The 21,860-nt window shown below is 34.0% G+C and overlaps 3 protein-coding genes across 3 annotated transcripts in view; 2 read left to right on the top strand and 1 right to left on the bottom strand.

Annotated features, from left to right (window-relative positions):
* The window catches only part of LOC111506670 (interference hedgehog), a 188,299-nt gene that overhangs the window by 36,180 nt on the left and 130,259 nt on the right, over positions 1–21,860 (top strand). The window lies entirely within an intron of this gene.
* On the bottom strand, positions 606–7,145 carry LOC111506671 (uncharacterized). Its single transcript, XM_023161811.2, has 2 exons — positions 5,781–7,145; positions 606–1,188 (listed from the first exon to the last, which is right to left on the bottom strand). Exons 1-2 carry the CDS (start codon positions 6,917–6,919, stop codon positions 660–662), a joined length of 1,668 nt encoding a protein of 555 aa, XP_023017579.2. The 5' UTR covers positions 6,920–7,145; the 3' UTR covers positions 606–659.
* LOC111506673 (uncharacterized) lies at positions 8,499–13,904 on the top strand. Its single transcript, XM_023161813.2, has 2 exons — positions 8,499–8,992; positions 13,455–13,904. The coding sequence occupies exons 1-2, from the start codon at positions 8,610–8,612 to the stop codon at positions 13,855–13,857; spliced, it is 786 nt and encodes a 261-aa protein (XP_023017581.2). The 5' UTR covers positions 8,499–8,609; the 3' UTR covers positions 13,858–13,904.

The following is a 21,860-nucleotide window of genomic DNA, read 5'->3' as shown; positions in this document are numbered from 1 at the left end:
CGCTTGAGAATTTGGTGTAGATTCAGGAGGTCCTGCTATAGAAAAAGGGATAACTCGTTTCTTGGCTGCACCACCTAGCTTCCTGGGTTTATTGATAGGATCAGAAGTGAGAAGCTCTTACATACTGAGGGCAGTTGGGGTTGTTTTGTCGACATATATCTCCTCTGTAGACACAAGGTCGGATTCTTTGGTCACTTACTTCATGGATCACTTTAGATTGAGACCGTCATTGGGAGGAGTCTTACATTTACTGGTATCACGGCACCCAAAACATATAACAATATACCTAGGTTATTTGGTAACGTGCACCATTATTAGTCCTGTCTTTTGTGGGATTTCCTAATTCAGTCGCTTAAGAAGTTTGAAGTGCTTTAAACATCATATGATATTAGTGTAGCATCTGAGAAACTGCAACTTCGACGAAACCTTGCCATTCCCGATTTTGAAGGATTCATGGACCTTATGAGTTGAGGTACTCTCAAAAACATATTCATAAACCTATTTCTTGGAATTCACCTTTGAAATTTTGAGGTTGTTGTCACTTTTGACTAGACACATTATAGTCTAGACCCCAATTCATACATTCATTGATATTAATGACAATGTTAGTTTCATAGTATATTACCAACCGGCTACAGGAAAACATAAGTAATTTTGAATTACACTGACATACAGAGAAACTTTTCCAACTTTTTATGAGTTTCCTTCACTCTGATCTCCTGTTGGATCCTGGCTAGGTCCAAAGGACTCAACTTGATATCTGACAAGCTAGATGGTACATCTTTTTTGATTTTCCCAATAGAAACTGGACTATTTTTAGCGAGGTACCTTTTTTCGTACCTCTCTTGCGTGTAAATTTCACGGTTTATCAACACGTTCAATCTCAACCTGCTGTCAGTTTTGAGGGGGTTTTCAGGAGGCAGAACACTAGACTTTTTCACCCTCGGGGTTTTTGGAGGCGGTAAAGGTGTTCTCCATTTCTCTTTGCAGGCGGGACATAGGATTTTTTTGACGCGAAATTTCAGGCTATCCTGGCTAACGGCAGATTTTTTTATTTTACTGCTAGAACTCGGTTTGATGGAAACTTTCATCTCGACTAGGTTTTCATCTGTTGGGTTGTTTTCTACAGAATTTGATTGGCTGATGGGAGATGGAGAAACCTTGGATTTTAGCAGAATGGTGGCTGACCTATCAAGAACGGAAAATTTAAACTTACAGAAACGTCAATTTATATTCAAGTATATTTCTGTTCATATTACATTAGTTATTCAGGTGGCGTTTGATATTTCAGATACAGCAGTCTTCTATTTCAAATTATCTGAACAACTCCTCTCAATAAATTCGGTTAGAATTTATATAACTTATTGTTATAGATATATATTTATAGTTGAAAAAAAAGATTTGTGTTATGGTAAGTCTGCGTGGAAAAAATTGCTTATGGATTATTGGTTAGCATGATGTTGAAACTGTTATACAACATATTTGGGAAAGTTTTTGGCTTTCTCTTACTACATCCTGATCAAAGAAAATGTGGGAATCTTACAAAATAAAGGAAGCATGCAATCAATTTCAAAAGAAGAAAATCTATATACAGCGTGACTCACGGTCGATGGTAGGTTAGATGTTTCTGGAAAATGCAAAGCATGATTTTTCTGTAAATTTCACCTCTCACATTTCCTTACCTGTTCTATCGATCTAAAATATTTTCAGCATTGCGGCGTTGCCACTTCTATCAAAAAGTCCTAGCAATTATATTTTTTTAAATGAGACACCCCGTATATTAATACATTTTTGGAATCGCTCTAGTATTCTAATACTTTTTTGTTAAGAATGTCCTATACCTATCTCTATCTGTTTTCGAGATAAAAAATGAATTGTGCTAAATATGGTCCAAAACATAGCCTTAATTGAAATTAAGTACATCAGTACTCTCAATTCATGAAAAGTTGATATTTTGATGATAGTTTGGACAAACTCGAAATATTCAAATAACACCAAGAAATCGACTTCATATCATACAGGGCGTGCTAAAATTACTATTATTTCCATTGTGCATAAAAGTAGTCGAAAGTTCATTTTTTCAAATGAAACCCCCTGTATATTACTCGATAAATTGAAAGATGGTGAAAAATGCTTCGAGATGATATACATGTTCCTATACCAAAATCGTCAAGTTTTCTTAATAAAGCCGTTTTTGTGGAAAAATAGTTATTCACGTTTTACCTACAAGTGTTGAAAGTAGCATTTTATTTTGTGAGTGGGGATTATTGCAAAACGAGCGTCAGCAAGTGGAGCAAACTCACGAGCAAAATAAAATCACTTTTAACAAATGTATCATACAATTTTTTTTGTATAACGTTACTGCTGATAATAAAAAAATTATAGGGTCCATGGGATTTGAACACACGATCTTTGGATTACAAGGCATTTGTTTCACTAGTTCGGACTTCCATTGTCTACTATATAAAATGATTTGAAATCCCTGAAACAATAAAAGAGAATAATTAAAAAAAGAATAGTTGAAAATAACAATTATATTAAGCAACAATAAACCTGAAATGAAATGATAGTGAAATAACCTACAAGTAAAAATACAATAATTGAATAAATAAAAATTAAAGGAATGAAAAAAGAAAATAATAAAAATAAAAAAGTGTAGAGATTCCAAGTCACGTTAGTTCACGACGTTTCGATTGTTGGTATCTACAATCGTCTTCGGGTGATGGGTGATCACCCGAAGACGATTGTAGATACCAACAATCGAAACGTCGTGAACTAACGTGACTTGGAATCTCTACACTTTTTTATTTTTATTATTTTCTTTTTTCATTCCTTTAATTTTTATTTATTCAATTATTGTATTTTTACTTGTAGGTTATTTCACTATCATTTCATTTCAGGTTTATTGTTGCTTAATATAATTGTTATTTTCAACTATTCTTTTTTTAATTATTCTCTTTTATTGTTTCAGGGATTTCAAATCATTTTATATAGTAGACAATGGAAGTCCGAACTAGTGAAACTCATCACGAAACATTGTCAATCACCTTCATACAAGGCATTTGTCACAACTACATACGCCAACTCACGTTATTTCGAAGAGGATTATTGGTTAGTCATGAAGGACTTTCTACAGTTGGACTGAATACTACTTCGTTAACGTCAGTAACTTCACAGGGATTTAATATTACCAATAGCACGAACTGCATGTGTGAACTTTTCTAAATGATTTTTTGATAGGTGTTCTGATTAAAGTGTTTCTATCAAAGAGATTTTCAATAACAGTTGTACAAAAAATAATTTTTAAAGAATTTGATTTCTAGGTAGCCGTGGAAATATGAAGCTTATGACAGTTTGGTGACTTTTATAAGTAGTTGATAAATGGTTATTGACGGTGTTTCAAAAAATCGCCAAAAATGAATGCAAATATTGATTATTCAAACGAAGTTCTTATGAAATTATTTTTTATACACGGACAGTGTGATCAAATCATTGCCAGAACTTGTAGAAAATTCAACCAAATGTGCCCTGAATTAACACCAATGAACGAGAGGAAGTTTGTAAGATTACAAAATAATTTCCTTAACTATGACTCCATGTTAAAAGCGCGTTCAACATTATCAAAACCTGTTACTTCAAATGAGGACAATACTGTTAACGTTTTGGTATATTTTTATGCATATACAAAAGCTTCCATTCGCAGTGCAGAAAAAGATTTAGGTGTATCACATGCTTCAGCACAACGAATTTTGAAAAATCACGGAATGCATCCGTATAAATTCACCAAAGTTCAAGCTCTAAAAGCAGAAGACTTCGAATGTAGAATGCATTTTTGTAAATCCCTTTTGATTCATACACAGAAAGATCGGGAATTTTTGTCAAAAATAATTTGGAGCGACGAATCAAAATTTACGAGGGATGGTATTTTCAATAGAAGGAATAAACATTTTTGGGCTGATCATAATCCTCGTGTTACAAAAGAAATGGGTTTTCAAGAAAAATTTGACCTGAATGTTTTCTGTATTCTGAAGAACAATAAAATTAGCTTTTTTATTTATGAAGACACACTGAATGCAGAGAGATATCTCCAAATATTAAGGACGACTGTAACCGATTTTCTTGAAAATTTGCCTTTAGAGGAATATAGGAATTCGTGGTTTCAACTGAACGGAGCGCCAGCTCATTCCACCCAAGAAGTTTCCAGAAAACTTGACGAACTCTTCGATGATCGTTGGTTTAGGCGTTTAGGGCCGTGGAATTGGCCACCGAGATCACCCGATCTCACGCCACTTGACTTTTTTATGGGGTATTTTGAAAGAAAGGGTATACAGTACTCCAGTGCCTACCAAAGAAGAATTGCGACGGCGAATAGTGCGGAGTATTGAAGATCTGAATCCCCAGGAAATTGAAAAAGCAACTACAAGTCGCACACAAAAAAACATTTTAAAGTGTTTAGAATGTAATGGACAACATTTTCAGCATTTATTGTGATAATGTGATATTTTGTTTACAATTTTGTTATTTTGAATCATCCTATTCTGTTATTGTCTGTACTTTCACATGTTTTAGCCCACAAAATCTTCCTTTTCACCTAGAAATTACTGATTTTTGGTACAGTTGTTCCCTGGAAACTTTGAGCCATAGTTGAGAAAATTATTTTGTACCCTTACAAACTTCCTCTCGTTCATTGGTGTTAATTCAGGATACATTTGGTTGAACTTTTCACACGTTCTGATAATGATTTGATCACTTTGTTCATGTGTATAATAAATAATTTCATAAGAACTTCGTTTGAATAATCGATATTTGCATTCATTTTGGAAGATGATTCGAAACACCGTCGATAATTCTTTGTAAATTACTTATAAAAGTAACCGAACTGCTATAAGCTTGATAATTCTACTGCTACCTAAATCCAAATTCTAAAAAAAATAATGTTTCTAGAAGAAGCGACTTTATTGAGAAAACTTGACGATTTAGGTATAGGGACATGATATATCATCTTGAAGCATTTTTCACCATCTTTCAATTTACCGAGTAATATACAGGGGGTTTTATTTGAAAAAATGAACTTTTGACTACTTTTATGCACAATGGAAATAATAGTAATTTTAGCACGCCCTGTATGATATGAAGTCGATTTCTTGGTGTTATTTGAATATTTCGAGTTTGTCCAAACTATCAACAAAATATCAACTTTTCATGATTTGAGAGTACTGATGTACTTAATTTCAATTAAGGCTATGTTTTGGACCATATTTAGCACAATTTATTTTTTATCTCGAAAACAGATACAGATAGGTATAGGATATTATTAACAAAAAAGTATTAAAATACCAGAGCGATTCCGAAAATGTATTAATATACGGGGTGTTCCATTTGAAAAAATAAAGTTGCTAGGACTTTTTGATGGAAGTGGCAACGCCGCAATGCTGAAAATATTTTTGATCGATAGAACAGGCAAGGAAATGTGAGAGGTGAAATTTACAGAAAAATCATGCTTTGCGTTTTCCAGAAACCATAGACCGTGAGTCACGCTGTATAGATGTGTAGTAGAACATAGTTACAGTAATTAATATAAAGGCACCTAAAGAATGTTTTGTCCGATCTTTTTTTTAGACTGATCTCTAGATCTATCTATCACCATGAAATACTCCAGTTTCAAATGTCTGATAAAAAACTAGAACCACTTGAATGGAAAAAAGGTGCAAATCAAAGGTGCAACGATAAGTGGTTGTTTAAATACATGGAAAATGCAAGATTAGGCAATGGCAACTGACCTTTTACCAATATTTCCTTCTGTTTCGTCCTCATCGTATTCAATTTTCTTGACATTTGGAGCCTCTCTTATATTTTTGGCAATGAAGTTGGTAAGCGTCCGACCCCGATGCCGTTGCTTTTTTGAAAATTGCTTCTCGTTAGTATCATTCCCTTCAGGGCCAGGCGAACCTCTTGGACCGCTTGCCATAGTTATTGGCCTAATTCTTTCGCTACTCGAACGCATCTCTTGAGGTTCTAGGATAGTAGTGAAGTCTTCCGAACCCTCTATCATGGGTTTTCTCGTGGGTATTTGTAAAACGTTTTGCCTTATATTATTTATCAGGCTCTCCAGATTATTTCCTGCCATTGAACGGAAATTGAGGTCTCTCGTCTTAATTTTGAAGGGCGGAGTCAGCAGGAAAGATTCGCTATTGTTGATGATCGGCTGGGTTTGTAAGAAAGTCATGAATTCCTGGATGTCCTTCCTTGCCAGTATGGTTCTTATAGCGCTTGGATCATGTGCGATACGCACCAGCTGTCGAAGTTTGTCTTTGTTGGAAGTTTCTAAAGCTTTGATCACCGTTCCAATAAGCTGCCTGATGTTTTCGTTGATCAGGATCCTTGCAGCTAGCCTACCATCGTTTATCACTGGAGGAATGGAATTCTCTCCCATGGCGCCAAGGTGCACCATTTCCACGGTGTACAGGGGTAGCAAGTTGGATAACTTCTCGTTGTTAGCATACCCGCTCCTAGACTTTTCCAGGATCCTCTCCGTAGGGGAATGCTCTTTGCACAAGTAGGAGAGCCTTTTCTTCGGAGGCATCAGGGTTTCCGCTCGATGCGCCGATATCACATGTAGGCACAGCACCTTCCCGGCGTCGACTTCGCCGTTGGTGAACACCAGGTCGTGGAGGTCCACGAAGGAATCACTTTTTTTTTGAAACGTTTCGTGACTTCCGTCCCCTACTTCTCTGGATTTGGGCTTCGAGAATATAAGCATTTTGGAGCACTTGGTTCGGAACCTTCTTTTTTCCAAGTCCAGGTTTCTCATCGCGTTCTGCTTTTCTCGCTCGATCCTCTGGAGTTCTGTTTGCAGTTGGGTCCTTTCAGCGCGGTTTCTGATTTTCGCGTGAGCCGTTTGGTCGCGCGGCATTTTCATGGAATTTTTCGTCTCTTCTGACACTCGTCATCTTGATCAACTTCTGTCAAATAGATAACATACTGACGTTTGTGACACCGGTTTTCTCCTGTGTGATTTAGAGAAAACGTCTGCCAGCCTTCAGCGGTAAATACCCTTTACAAAAAATTATCGGGGAGTGAGAAAGATGACATTTGAAATTATTTTGAAACGAATAAACCTCCTTTTTATCCAGTGGGTCCAAAGTCACTCATCGTATTGTAACAAATTAAAGAATTAACTGTCTTAAACAAATGTATTTCCAACAATAATTCACTAATCACAAACTAATTTATTTATTACAACACTAAGCAACTAACGCCTAATTTATTTTCACTATTTGAATTTCTTGTTTAGCCGCTCGATTCAGTTTCTAAACTCCCTCTTGGGTCGAGAAGCTGGGCTTATATAATGTAACGGTCCTTTCTAGAAATCTGTAATCGGTTCTGTACTCGACTAGAGTTTTAATGCGGTTGCAGTCTTTCGCGGTGATGTCATGTGTTTTTTCGCTGAGTCGGCCGGCATATCGATCAGGGGCGACTTCAGATTCGTTAGAGTATGTAAAATTGGCTTTAATAGGACTCAGCTGTTAACCAATAACATAAATTTGCTTTTTTGAAATAAGGGAAGGAAATTTTTTTATTGGACAAAAGACGCCACTAAATACTGATTTTTAATTTTTATATTCCATGACCGAGCTTCTTTTTTTTAAGAACAAAACACAAGCACTACAGAAAAATCCTAAGGCTCTCTAAGAACAACACCTGAATTGCATGATGGTAAAAATCAACAAGGTCATTTGAAAGCTCGTTTTGTCAAGAGCTCTCGACGCGATTAAAAAGATTAACCAAACTGTGTATATATAATAATAATAATAATAATATGCTTTATTGCCCAAAGAACATTATGTCTTATTGACAAAGCTACAAATTTCCATCAGTCATCATAAACACAAGCATGTATATATACACATACACCATTATATATATATATATATATATATATATATATATATATATATATATATACATATCTATACACACACATACATATATACATAGGGTACAAATCATGTAAAAATACTCAAACACATATAAAATTGTTTAGAGATGTCATACAATAAAAAATTCCAAAAAGTTTAAAATGTTCAAATGCAGTATACCATACTTTGTTTAATAAAAAATACAGTTGATAAAATAAATTAGAGAAAGCGGTCCTCATATAACTCTTCTAAACTATAATAATAATTCAAGTGATTAATCACTTGAAAAAGATAATGTTTAGCGAAACATGTTGTGATATATTTTTTCAATAAAGTTTGTGGAGATCAAATCGTGAGTTGTAGTTTGTGAAATTACTATGAATCTTCATCAAGTAACGGCCAAATCAATCAGAAAATATATAGAGTCTTTGACTGATATGTCGTGATATTATATTCGTGATATGTCGATAAATGATGCAAGAATTGAATCCCGTAATATAGTTGCATTTAAAACGACCATTTTCATGTACCTTGGTGATCCTCAGTCTTCCATGTTATTTTCTGTTCTGTGATCGAACTGTCATATAGTTTGACAGTTTTATAATGTAATAAACTCTACAGTAACATCACCATCATCACCATCATCATCATCCAACTATCATCCCAATAAGGCATCGCCGCAATAACTCCATGGTAAAAGCATCCATATCATCTAGAAGCTCATCGCTGGAATTTTCTGAACAGAACTTGAAAAGAAAACGTTCTTTCCGACAAACTACATCTTGCAGGGCATACGAAACTCCGAATTTCATCGCAAAAAACATCAGAACAGCTTCCCAAGTTAAAAAAATCGAATACGATTCCGAAGAAAACGAAATTTCATCGTTGAGGTCGAGTGTTGATTCGTGGAGGAATTCCAGATTTGGGAATTCAAGGATTAAGTCAAACGGAAAGCTCTCTGTAGATTTGGATTACAGTCGTGGCAATGTGGTGGCACTTCAGGAAAAGCCTTTGGTGAATAATTCACCCAAAACAAGTTTAAGGTTTCCAGAAACGCAAAGAGAAAATTTCAGGTAATTGCTGACACCTGCTTGAGATCAAAGTTGTAGAGACACCCAAAATGTAACTCACTACAGACATATCTTCATTATTTCTGGCACACTAATGCTATTTTCTTGACATATTTTGCAGATTTTGATTCTCATGTATAGGGATCCATTCGAGTTTTATAGTATGTGTAATTAGGAAGAATCATCGATTGATTTCTGGTTGATTATGAATGTACGAGTGTGAACACTGGATGTGATAGAACCTCCATTTTTATTAATAAGAATTAAAAACTTATGTATCTGCAGAGTGACTATTTCATGATTTGCGGCATGATTCTCTACATGCAAGACCAATTGTTGTCTGTATTATATGATAAAGAAGGAATTTGAGTCAACAGAAGAACCCCAAAACTTGATACCAAATTGCAAAAATCTGTGGAAGTAGGCATAATACACCGTCTTTATTACTTCCTGTTTTATTTTCATTCTTTCAGTTCTGTTGGCAAATATAGATCTGCTCAATTTTGTGCCCAATTAAGAAATATGATCTGACTAGGGGAGACCATAGTCAATGGTGAGTCAGTAGATGAACAAAGAGACTTCTGGCCCAAAATCCCATGTATTTTCTTATGGAGCTAAACTTTTTGCAATTTTTGGTTCAAACAAGAGTGGGGGAAACGTGTGACGTCATCGACGCAAAATTCGACGCATCGACGCAAAATTTTTGAAGTGTTTGAGGTGTTCATTGATTCAGCATTAACAATCATTTCAGAACTTTGGTTTGTTTAATAAGGATGGAAAAATATGCTCTGCGTTTTAGATACACTATGAAGAAATTAATTTGATCTGAACCTGCTTGTTATACCATTCATTATTCTTTGTGATAAATGAATTGGTTATTGAACTTCTGAATCATGGACAATTAAACTGGTATAGACATGAAATTTGTTAAAATCATTAACCAGCTGTAGCCCCACTAAGAACGACAACCCTCAGAAGTCGTGATTTGTGCGTACTAGGGATTAGGTTAGGCTAGGTCAAAAGTGAGTGGACCTCTACCGCAACCTGCAAGGGTTTAGTGTCGCTTACACCTATTCAAACTCGACCAAATAAACCTAGTTCTTAACGAATCCAATAAGTTTATATAGTAAGTGATCTTTCAGGTCAGATGGTAAGAGTACGGTACTGCCGAACTCCCGATTCGGTCTCCAGAGGGGCAGGCACAAAGTATATGCTCTGCTGTCTCATCATTTTCCAAACAGAGGCGACACACACTGTCTATCGACAGTACGAGTCTCTGCATAATATGATGATTCAGAGGACAGTGACCTGTGAGGAGGTCTGTTAGACATCGTAGTTCATTCCTTCTGTAGTCCAACAACTGTTTGATTTCCAGCTTCGAAGAGTGAATAAACGCCTTCGACTGAGCCCGTCCTGGAAGATTTTGCCAGAAGTCTTTGAATCTTTTTGCCATCCAAGTGTTCAATTTTTGTTTGGCAAAACCTTAAGCGATGCTAATGAGGTTCTGGTCAGATGAAGCTACTCCTTTTGAAAGGGAGTCAGCAACCTCATTGCCTTCCATGCCAGTGTTGCCAGGAAACAAGACTAGAGACAATCTGTTGAGTCTTTCTATTGAGGAGAGTCATTTTTGTCAATTTGCTACCAATTTAGACGTTACTCGATAGGTGCCAAGAGCTTCCAACGCCGCTTGACTGCCCGAGAAAATTTTTGTTGACTTGTGTATGAGGTTGGATTCTACCAATATCTCCGCACACAATTCAATTGCATAGATTTCCGCTTGAAATACAGTCGCATGTATTCCTAGGCAGGTTGGTATCTCTGTCCTGGGTCTGCAACTGAAAACACCTACACCAGAGCCTGAAGGGATTAATGAGGTCTTACATTTCAACTTGCGATTTCCGTCTCGGGTTCGAAGATACGCAGGGAAAATCGATCGTCCGGCCGTAGGACTTGAATCACCATTTCAGTGAGCGGTCGCCTAAATGAATAGAAGAAAGTACTTACGCCTTTCGCCAATTCAATCGACTAACACCTTTTATAATGAGGTATCACCTGAATATCTGTTTTAAAAAAATTGGGGGATGACAACCTCATTTGGAGTTTGGAAGGTTTTGCAATTATTCTGGAGCAAGACTTGTCACAGTTAAAAAAATTGATGTGTTTTCGAAAAATGTTTTCCTTGCTGTAGGTTTTTGTATATGTTATATGAATATTTTTGTTAATTGTAAATTCTTCAATTTTGAAGCAATACCGTCATTACCGTCGTTTTTTATCGTTTTATCGTTTTTTTTTAATATGTGTGTACATGTTTGTAAATATATGTGTTTGTATGTATATGATATTTTTCCTGCAAATGAAATTTTATTGACAAATGTATAGCTTATTATTAGCAAAATTTAAGCGCGCCATTCATTTATAAATGTTTTCAGTAAAATTATTGATTATACAAAAATTCACTCTGTCGAAGTATTAATTTTCTAGTCACAAACTTAACTCACTTTATTCTAAATAATATAATGTTATAATATTTATGAATTTTTCAGCTATAAATATCACTATATGTGCGGTATTTCATATTTTCAACTCATCTAATTTCAGTATCCCGGATCGCTATCATTTAAAATGGCGTTTTTCTATGAAATAAATTGGTATCAGTAGCAAGCATTTCAACGTATTTTAGCTACTATGCTACTCTTATAAAACTGTTGAGAAACACTTAGTTCTGGGAGTGATGGAATTGCGGCAGAGTCGGACTACTTTTAAAGCTGACTATTCTATAATGGTTTTTTAATTTTATTTCATAAACGTTTCTATGACAAATTTATAAAACACTTTTATAAAACACTGTATTGTGTTCACCGATCATCTAATATAATCAATTAGCATTTTGGAAGTAATTATAAAATACTAATAAAATAAAACTGTTGCAACAACACTGGTTGGGGCTATACCTTTGTATATGCAAATATTAATTTTTATTTAAGCTTTGATTCCGTAATTTTATTCATAAGTGGCATAATGTTTTTTGTAAATAATCATTGACCTACCATATATACGCTATGTATCACAAATGGTGAATAAATATTATTATTATTATGACCTTCATCAAATCAAATTGTGGTTCGACCACAGGCTATTATCTATTAACTTTGAGAAAACTTATTACGTACCATTCAGTACAACCCTCTACCACAATATGACATCAAAATCTCCAATACGGAAGTCATCAAACCCACAAAGAATATAAAATATCTTGGAATAATTTTAGACAGCAATCTCAGATGGAACCAGCACATAGACCACATAGTTAAAAAATTACGTTGCATACTTTACAAATTCAAACGGATAGCAAACATACTCAATCAAAAACAAAAAATTTATATGTTATATAAGAGTTTAGTAGAGCCCCATCTGTGATATGGTATAATTCGTTGGGGTGGAGTGGCGAAAACTCATCTACATTCCCTTGAGGTTATGCAGAAGAGATGCAAAGGTTACGACTACCCTAGCGATCTACTTCATTTAGAATCTGGAATATTTGATCCCAGACAGCTGTTTATTATGAATATTACTGCTGTACCGCATAAAAACAAAAAAGAATTAACTACTTATCACCATAAATATGCTACACGTCGGAATCATAGTATCGTCATACCATCAATGCTCAAATCAGTTGGGCAGAAATCTTTCCGATATTTAGGACCGAAACTCTACAGTTTTCCTCCTGAAAGTTCGAAATGCGAATCAAATCTCAAAAAATTTAAGACGAAGATTAAATTATTTGTCAAGAATATACCACGAGCAGAGATAAATAGACAAATATAAATTTAAATACTGACTTCCACGATTGTGGAAATATATTGTGTATTGATTTGTTCGTAGTCTGGAACCCTTATGATTGAAATCTCTATATCCCTTGATTGTTTCATTTATTTATATTATGTCCAAATGTGTTCAGTTCAAAGTTATGTTTGTATCCATACTTTGTATCTATTCAGTACATTAGTTTATTTTGATTCTTCATATTCTGTTCAAATATGTCCAGTTTGAACTTATATTCTTATCTGTATCTAGTACTTATTTCAATAGATTGATTGTGTTTATTTATTTATATTCTTTTCAAATGTAGCTATTTTGAATTTATATCTCAATACTTAATTTAATGCATGAATCTCATTCAATGTCATATTCAGTATTCTCATTCCTTACACACAGGCAGATCATTTTGCCTCGTGAGATGTATTTTATTTGTTCACTGTTCATTTCTATATGCACATGTATATTTACTGTAAACAATCTTAAGAAAATGAATAAATACATATTATTATTATGTATGGTATCACCGTGAACATCGATTTTTCACTGAAGCAAATAGAAATTTGCTTATAGGTACTAAAAATACGTCGCAATGCATTTCACTGTTCATTTTGGAAAATATCAAACATTGACGCCATTTCTTGTTTAGAAAATATTCGAACGATGAAGTAAAATATTCGAAATTGTACATCAAACAAACCACGTGTCCGGCTTGCATGGAAAAATGGAAAACGCCCTTACCGCCTCCCAAAACTCCCAAAGTGAACAATGCAAAAGTCATCCCCGCCATTTGCAACCAACTGGTCAAGACCGACAGCAAAGTCAGGGTGCAAGAGCTGATCCATAAGGAGAAAAATGTCCTTGAGACGTACGACAGGAAATTTTCTTCGAGCAGCGAATCTTCTAGAAGGAACAGCAAGAAGAATGATTCGGCCGACGATTCGCCTGAATACGTCAAGGTGAATCCTCTGGAGCTTGCTAGGATCAAGCAGGAAGAAAGGGAGAAGGAAACCCGAAAGAAACTGGAGAAATTTCTCAAATCACCAATATAATTTTGGTGAGGCTATTTGTATAACAGTAATAAATGTCAAGTTTTGGACTAGTTCATTTTTATTTGGGGTAAAGGAACCACAGAAAAAAGTTCTTTTTATCAGCTAGTGAAGTATTCGATGTTGCGAGTTAGGTCCGTTGTTTTTTAGTCTAATCAACAAGTTGAAAAACATGAAAAATAGAGATAAAGGTCCTAAGCTCATTCGATTTTGCTGCAGATGAAAAATTGGAATTGTTATTAACAAAATAACTTAAGTTAAGTTAATAACTCAAAAAATATTATTATTTAACCAATTTTGAAAAAAGCTCGTTTTTATAATTTTAATTTGACGTTGAAAATAGGGATCCACGCGGCTGTTACGGCATGCGCGCGCTGCCGCTAAAAAGAGTTTATCAAAAGAAATAATTTTTTCATGACATAAAATGTCATTTTAAAAATTTGAAAAAATCTGGTATCTTCTTAACACTTGAGTGAATCGAGTCCCGTAGAAAAAAAAGTTTTATCACCATTTTAAAAAAAGTTATTCAATTGTAAACTAACAAATTTTTTCCCAATCTCCGTTGGATTGAATAATGGGATAAAAAGTATAAATAATTGGTCTATGAATTTTAAACTTCGTGGAGCCCTTTTGATATATATACTTCATACGATCCTGCGATAAAAATTTATTAATTTGTTAATTATGATTTTTTATAACTATTGCAAAATGAAATATCTAAAAATTGTTGATAATTTTTTTTCAATTGATATTTAGCTATGTCTGTTTTCACATTAAACAATGGCAGTTATTAACATAGGATATGAATTTTTATGTAATTTGTTTATTGAATTGTTTTGAACAAATAGAGAAATTCAAAATTTTTGAAACAATTTTTTTAGCTATTCTGTTGTCTAGAGATAGTTATGATAAAAAAAATGTTTCCTCAATTTTAATTTTTAATTGTTCAAAATCGATTTTTTTATATTTCGATTGTTTAAATAATTAGTTAAAAAATAATTTTTCTTTTGAAAATCATGATTTACACATTTAAATAGTTTGTCAAAAAAAAATTATTATTTATTATTTAATTGTTTATTAGTTTAACAATTTGTTATAAACAAATATTGACCAACGTTATATTTTTTTCTGAAGCAGAAAAAATTATAAAAACAAATTGGTAAACTAATAAACAATTGAATAATAATTATTTTGTAAAATTATTTCTTAACTAATTATTTAAACAATCGGAATATAAAAAATCGATTTTAAACAATTAAAAATTAAAATTAAGAAAAATTTTTTCTCAATCATGATTATCTCTAGACAACAAAATAGCAAAGAATTTTTTTTTTTAATATTGAATTTCTCTATTTGTTTAAAACAATATAATATTTCAAATTACGTAAAAAATGCATATCCTATGTTAAAAACTGCCAGTGTTTAATGTGAAAACGGACATAGCTAAATATCAATTGAAAAAAAAATTCATCAACAATTTTTAGATATTTCATTTTGCAATAGTTATAAAAAAATCATAATTAACAAATTAATAAATTTTTTATGAACTTTTATCGCAGTATCGTATGAAGTATATATATCAAAAGGGCTCCACGAAGTTTAAAATTTATAGGTCAATTATTTATACATTTTACCCATTATTTATGCCAACGGAGATGGAAAAAAATTTGTTGGTTAACAATTGAATAACTTTTTGAAAAACGGCGATTAAACTTTTTTTTCTACGGGACTCGATTCATTCAAGTGTTAAGAATATGCTAGATTTTTTTTAAATTTTTAAAATGACATTTTACGTTATAAAAAAATTATTTCTTTCGATAAACTATCTTTAGCGCTCTTTAACGAGCTTTTTTTAAAATTGCTTAAGTATTAATATTGTTTGAGTTATTAACGAAAAACTAAATACCATTTTTCTTAAATCTTATTTTGTTAATAACAATTGCAATTTTTTATCTGCACCAAAATCCTTCAAAAATATTTTTCTAGAGGTGATTCTGAATCAAACGAGCTATTGCTCTTATTTTTAGGACCTTTATCTCTATTTTTTATGTTTTTGAACTTGTTGAGTAGACTATTTCAACTTCTTTATTCTGGGACTTCTGGGACGAACTCCAAGTACCCGTACGGGTCTTTTCTTCAAAATAACAAATAATTAGTATAATTATCAAAAATCATATTGGAATTTTGTCACTAAATAGATTATTTAACATTTATTGCTTCAGAGACATGACCCGAAAACTGTTAGATAGGTATCTTAGACTGGTGGGGGATGTCTGTGAAGAAATTAGGGAATTGGCGGACAGTAATTGATTCACTATTATTACCAATTTTAATATAGATTCTCAAATCAAGTGAAAATTTGATGTGGATACGTTAGCTGCAACTTATGTGATCCATCTGGCAACTTCCACCAAATGGATAAATATGAAAGGCAGAATTTAACTTGATTTTTTCATTTCTATGAATTCTGAAAATAACCTTTTTTCAGAAAACCAACACGGTTTCACAAAGAACAAAAGTACAGAAACAGCACTTTATGAGTTCAATGAGCATGTGGTTAATGCACTTGATGGTAAATTCCATATTTGCGGATTGTTCATAGACTTCTCCAGAGCTTTCGATTGCGTTAATCATGACCTGCTATTAGGGAAATTGGAAAGATATGGCGTAAGAGGAGTTGCCCTAGATTTAATGAAATCCTACCTGGAAAATAGAGGGCAACGTGTCAGTGTTGGAAACACTCTCAGTCAGTTGGCAACCATTAGGCAGGGTGTCCCACAGGGATCAATCCTTGGACCTATACTATTTTTGATATATGCGAATGACCTGATGAAATATTTTCAAGGATTGTCAACTATTCACACAGTAGCGTATGCAGATGACACAAATTTCATAGTGGAGGAAATTGATGTAACGACCCTACAGGAAAGAACCCAGGATGTACATAAACAAGTAAACATATGGGCAGAAAAAAATCACTTAACACTCAATACATCTAAAACTGTGATGATGAAGTTCACAATTAGTAAGTGGCCCGAACATTTTGTTATCCATGAAAATGGGGATCTGCCAATTGAATCTTGTACTTCTACAAAAATGTTAGGCGTCACCTTGGACTACAAACTCACATGGACTCCTCATATTGAGACCCTCTGTATTAAGTTGAGAAAAAACTGCTATGCTCTGAGATTCATGGCTAATTTTTGTAGTAAAGAGATTTTACTGAGCTTATACTATGCGACCATAAACTGCCACTTGAGATATGGAATTTTGAATTGGGGTACCGGATCTGCTGCTGAAAGAATATTTATTTTGCAAAAATATGCAGTAAGAATCATTGCCGGTATTGGTTGGAGAGAATCATGTAGAAATGCTTTTAAAAATTTCAAGATACTAACTGTTGCTGGTCTGTATATTTATGAATTGTGTATATACGTTTATAGAAACAAGCATAATACACCTTTCCAGCAACATAATTATCCAACTCGTTCTAGAGGCAAACTGATGCCCAATATTCATCCTCATCGACTCCCGAACTCTTTCAAAAACACCAGGATCGTTTCTGATTGCGTTACATCCAGCAATTACTAGATTTGTCAAATCTTCCACATCTTCAACTGGAGTAGTATAAACTTATGACTTTAGGTGGCCCCATAGAAAATAATCCGGTGGGTTTAAGTCCGGTGATCGAGCAGGCCATAAGTGAGGTCCACCTTGACCACTTCAGCGATCTTCGTATGATACTGTTGAAAATGCGCTGGTGCACCATCATGCATAAACCACATTGCATTTCTTGTAACCAATGGTACATCCTCCAGAAACTGAAGTAAGGTTTACCCCGCCGGTAAGTCTTCCTGGCAGAAATACCGGTCCAATTAGGAAGTCATCTACAATTCCCACCCAAACGTTCAACGAGAACTGATGTTGAAAGCGATCTTCAAGCACCACATGTAGATTTTCTTCAGCCCAGACATGGTTATTATGGAATTATTATGGAAATTCCTTATGGCATTCCTTGAGTAACTGGCTTCATCGGTTAAAAGTATAAGCGTTGAGGGATTTGACCCAATATGCGCGAAAGCCATTGACAGAATGCTATACGTGGAAGAAAATCTGCAGGAAGAAGTGCCTGAACTCGTATGTGGTATAGGTACGTTAAATAGTCTCTAAGAATGTTCCAAATTGTCCGGTTATTTACATTTAAATTATTTGCAATTTTTCGAGTAGAGGTACCTGGATCTTCTTCTATCGTGGCCAGCACATTATGTATCTTCTACTTCTACCGTTCTTATTGTCATTAGCCTTCCTGGTCCTCCATTTCGTTTCAATGCTCCTGTTTCACGAAGTCGTTGATGTATACTTTGGAAGGTTTTTCGTTCGCTTTACAACCGCCTAGCTTCCGATGAATTGCCATCAGCAATTCATCAGCAAATGAAATGCATATCAGCCATCTTTGCGTTACTATAGCCATTCATGATAGAGGACTTCAGTAACAAGACTCAAAATATTAAACGCAGAAATTGCAATTATCAGTGAATGATAATAGAGATAATAGGGATATCGACTCATCTTTTTAGATTTTGATTCTCAAAATGCTGCTTTCTACAATACAATAATGAAAAATAATAAATATAATTTAATGCTGAACTGCATGTTTTTTTACTAAGTCGTCGGGAGATCATTCATAATTGGCAGAACATTTATGAAATTGTTCGCAGACATGGCTCCAGTACAGTGAAGAAGGCAATTTTTTAAAGTTCCGATCGAGAGCAATTGATTCCGACCATTGTCTGTTGCAGCTTTCCAACTGCATTCGAACAATTATAATAACCTCGAAGTACTTTTTGTCGTTGAAAAAAACCGGTCCATAAAACGACCGAGCTTCTTTATGAATTATTAAAGATCTTTCAATCGACCATGACAATGACAATAAACAAAAACGAGACTGGTTACGTTGTTTGTATTGTTATTCAATGTTGCGGAGGAAATTCTCTGACACACATGTCTTTCTATGGCGATCGAGAGGAAACGGTGTATCGTAAGCTGCGTGGTTAATGGTGTCCATCCGCAGTTCTTGTTTCAGAAGCCACATCGACTTGGGTATTACGAGGGCTAGACGCAAAATTCGCGACCCGTAGTCTGAGGCTGTGTTTGGTGGTAGTCTCTAATTTCACATTTTTTAGACCTTAGCGTGCGTTTTTCAGACGACACAATTTAATTCTTTTGATGTGTAGTAGGGGTAGGCTTAAGTTCAAAGTTTGTGAGGTCGCAACTCTCGTCTTCCGGTCGTCATCTTGGAAACGGGTCCATCAATCAATATACTATATTTTCCAAAAAAAGATGTTATTATTGACAAAGCATTATATAATCTAAGTGAGTACATAATTAAATTTGACAAATAGTATTCCATATAACACAGTTGACACATACAAAAAATTTCACAACACAAAAAGTGAGCATCATCGTGAAAATATTCTCATTTACATAGCTTATTATAGTCTTGAATGAATATATGTATAATTAAATTTGTGAATAGTATTCTAGTACATAAAACAAGATGACAAATACAAACATTTATCACAATACAAGAAGGTTTGTATCATCGTAAAACTCCTGTAGGGTACAATAGGATTTGAGCAGAAGTTTTTTTTTAAACTTTTTCGAAAAATATAGTGTATGGAGATTTGTCTCAAACAGAGTGGCAAATAGTTATACAGGGCTTTTTATAATGAGCGTTAATTAGCCGTTTCTGGCAAACTATTCAACGGATCAACCTGAAAATTCCACAGTATGCATAAGTCAATATGACCTACACGCCTAAAATATTTTAGACGAAGCCGCGTTGTCGCTTCTACTATAAAGTAGCGGCTTCTTTGATTTTTCAAATGGAACACCCCGTATATAATATCATATTATGATTCATTATCACTTTGTCAACAAATTCATATACTATTTCCCTATACTTATCTATTACCCTTTAGAAGATATAAATTAATTTCGATATTTTTTTTACCAAACATGAACTTTTATAAATGCTGATAATCTTGAATTCTCTTGCACTAAAACGATCAAATTTGAAATGGAGTGGAGTGATACTATAAGGATCTTCACTCCGAGTCATATTTTCATTTGCCTCATACAGGGTCTTCAAAAAATGCAGATACTTTGATCTCATGAAAAAATGAGTAGAACTCAATTTTTTCAAATGGAACACTCTGTATATTTCAACATTTTTGAGCTCTACATCCAATTTTAGATTAACTTTGTTCAGATAATACTATTTCTATTTTGAACCGTTTTCGAGATAAACTGTTTCAAACGGAAATTGACATGGTTTCCTTGTTCATCACTCATTTTTGTAAAACATATTTCGTTTGATGTTTCTCAATGAAAAGATAATTATTAAAATACTCCTCAACCATCGAATGAAACTTCTCTTCAAACAATAGTTTTATTAACGCTGAAACACGAACTGAAAATAATAAACCCATAAATTAATGAGTGAATTTAATCGTCAGTGTATTTCAGAATATGTTCGAACACATCGACACCTCTACTTAAACAAACATGTAATCTCTTCAAAAGATTGTCATGTATAGCGCTTCTGATCAAGACTGGAGTCAAACTATTGAAAGCAGTTGTAACTCTCGATTTCATATCTTCCATTGTTGTTATTGGAGTAGAGTAAACCATATTTTTAATGAAACCCCACACGAAATAATCTAATGGATTGCCATATGGTGATCTAGGAGGCCAAGGAAAAGGTCCATTATTACCAATCCATCTGTCTTCGAAGATTTCGGTTAAAGCTTCGCTGACTGAATAAGAATTATGGGGTGGAGCATCATCCATTTGGTACCATACACGTTCTCTTCCTGGTCTATTATTTAAAATCATTTGAATTTCATTCCTCAGTAAATCTTCATATTTTGATGCATTCAAATTATCATCATAAAACTCGATATAAAAAATTGACTCATTCTTTATGGCACAAAATACATTGAATTGCCATCTTTCTTGAAAACCCTTTGGCGGACAACATGGGAATTTTCTGGCGCCCAATAATGACTGTTGTGTCTGTTGAAAACTACATTTTTTGTGAACTTGGCCTCATCTGTCCATATGATATTGTCAAGGAAATGTTCATCCTCTTGAGTCTTGACAAGTAACCATTCAAAGAATTCCACTCTACGAGGTAAATCAGTCTCTTTCAAATGTTGGACACAGTAGAACTTATAGGGATGCCATTCATGCTTATTAAGAATTCGACAAATTGTCACGTAGGGTATACCTATCTCCCTTTCAGCCTCGTGCAGAGAAGCATTTGGAAATGCATGAAAGTATCCCAAAACTGTTATACCATTGTCATCATCATCCACTTTAGTCTTCTTACGAATGATTTTTGGACGGAAGGTTCCATTCAACCTACAGTTTTTTAGTAGTCGATTTATCACATCATTATTCGGCTTCGGAAGTTTTGGATATCTTTCATGAAATACTCGGCATGTTCTACTTGCAATTCTATTGCACTCACCATAAATTATTAATAAATTCAAGAAATCTTCATTACTGTAACCTAATCTTGACATTATTCTATTATAATTGGTAGCTATCACAATCAGTCAAAATCACCAACGAAAGTCTGACGTTAAATAATTGGTTTATTTATTTTTCCAGAGCACACTATTAAAAAATATTGATGTGTACTGTTGTACGTTAGAGACCAATACCTCAATGTATACAAATTGTAACTTTATCTAAGGTAGGTACATACCAATTTCGAATTGACTGATCTGAGACAGTTAAAAACTGGATCAAAAAGAAATATTACTTAATATAAAAAAAATGTTGAATATCCAAAATAAGTGATGAATTCAAAAAAACGAGCAAGAAAACCACGTCAGTTTCCGTTTGAAACAGTTTATCTCGAAAACGGTTCAAAATAGAAATAGTATTATCTGAACAAAGTTAATCTAAAATTGAATGTAGAGCTCAAAAATGTTGAA

This window comes from Leptinotarsa decemlineata, unplaced genomic scaffold, assembly GCF_025532065.1.
Source record: "Leptinotarsa decemlineata unplaced genomic scaffold, Ldec_3_MD MMD2_tig00026328_RagTag_RagTag, whole genome shotgun sequence".
In the NCBI taxonomy this organism is placed as follows: domain Eukaryota; kingdom Metazoa; phylum Arthropoda; class Insecta; order Coleoptera; family Chrysomelidae; genus Leptinotarsa; species Leptinotarsa decemlineata.
This window is presented reverse-complemented; position numbering and strand designations above follow the sequence as displayed.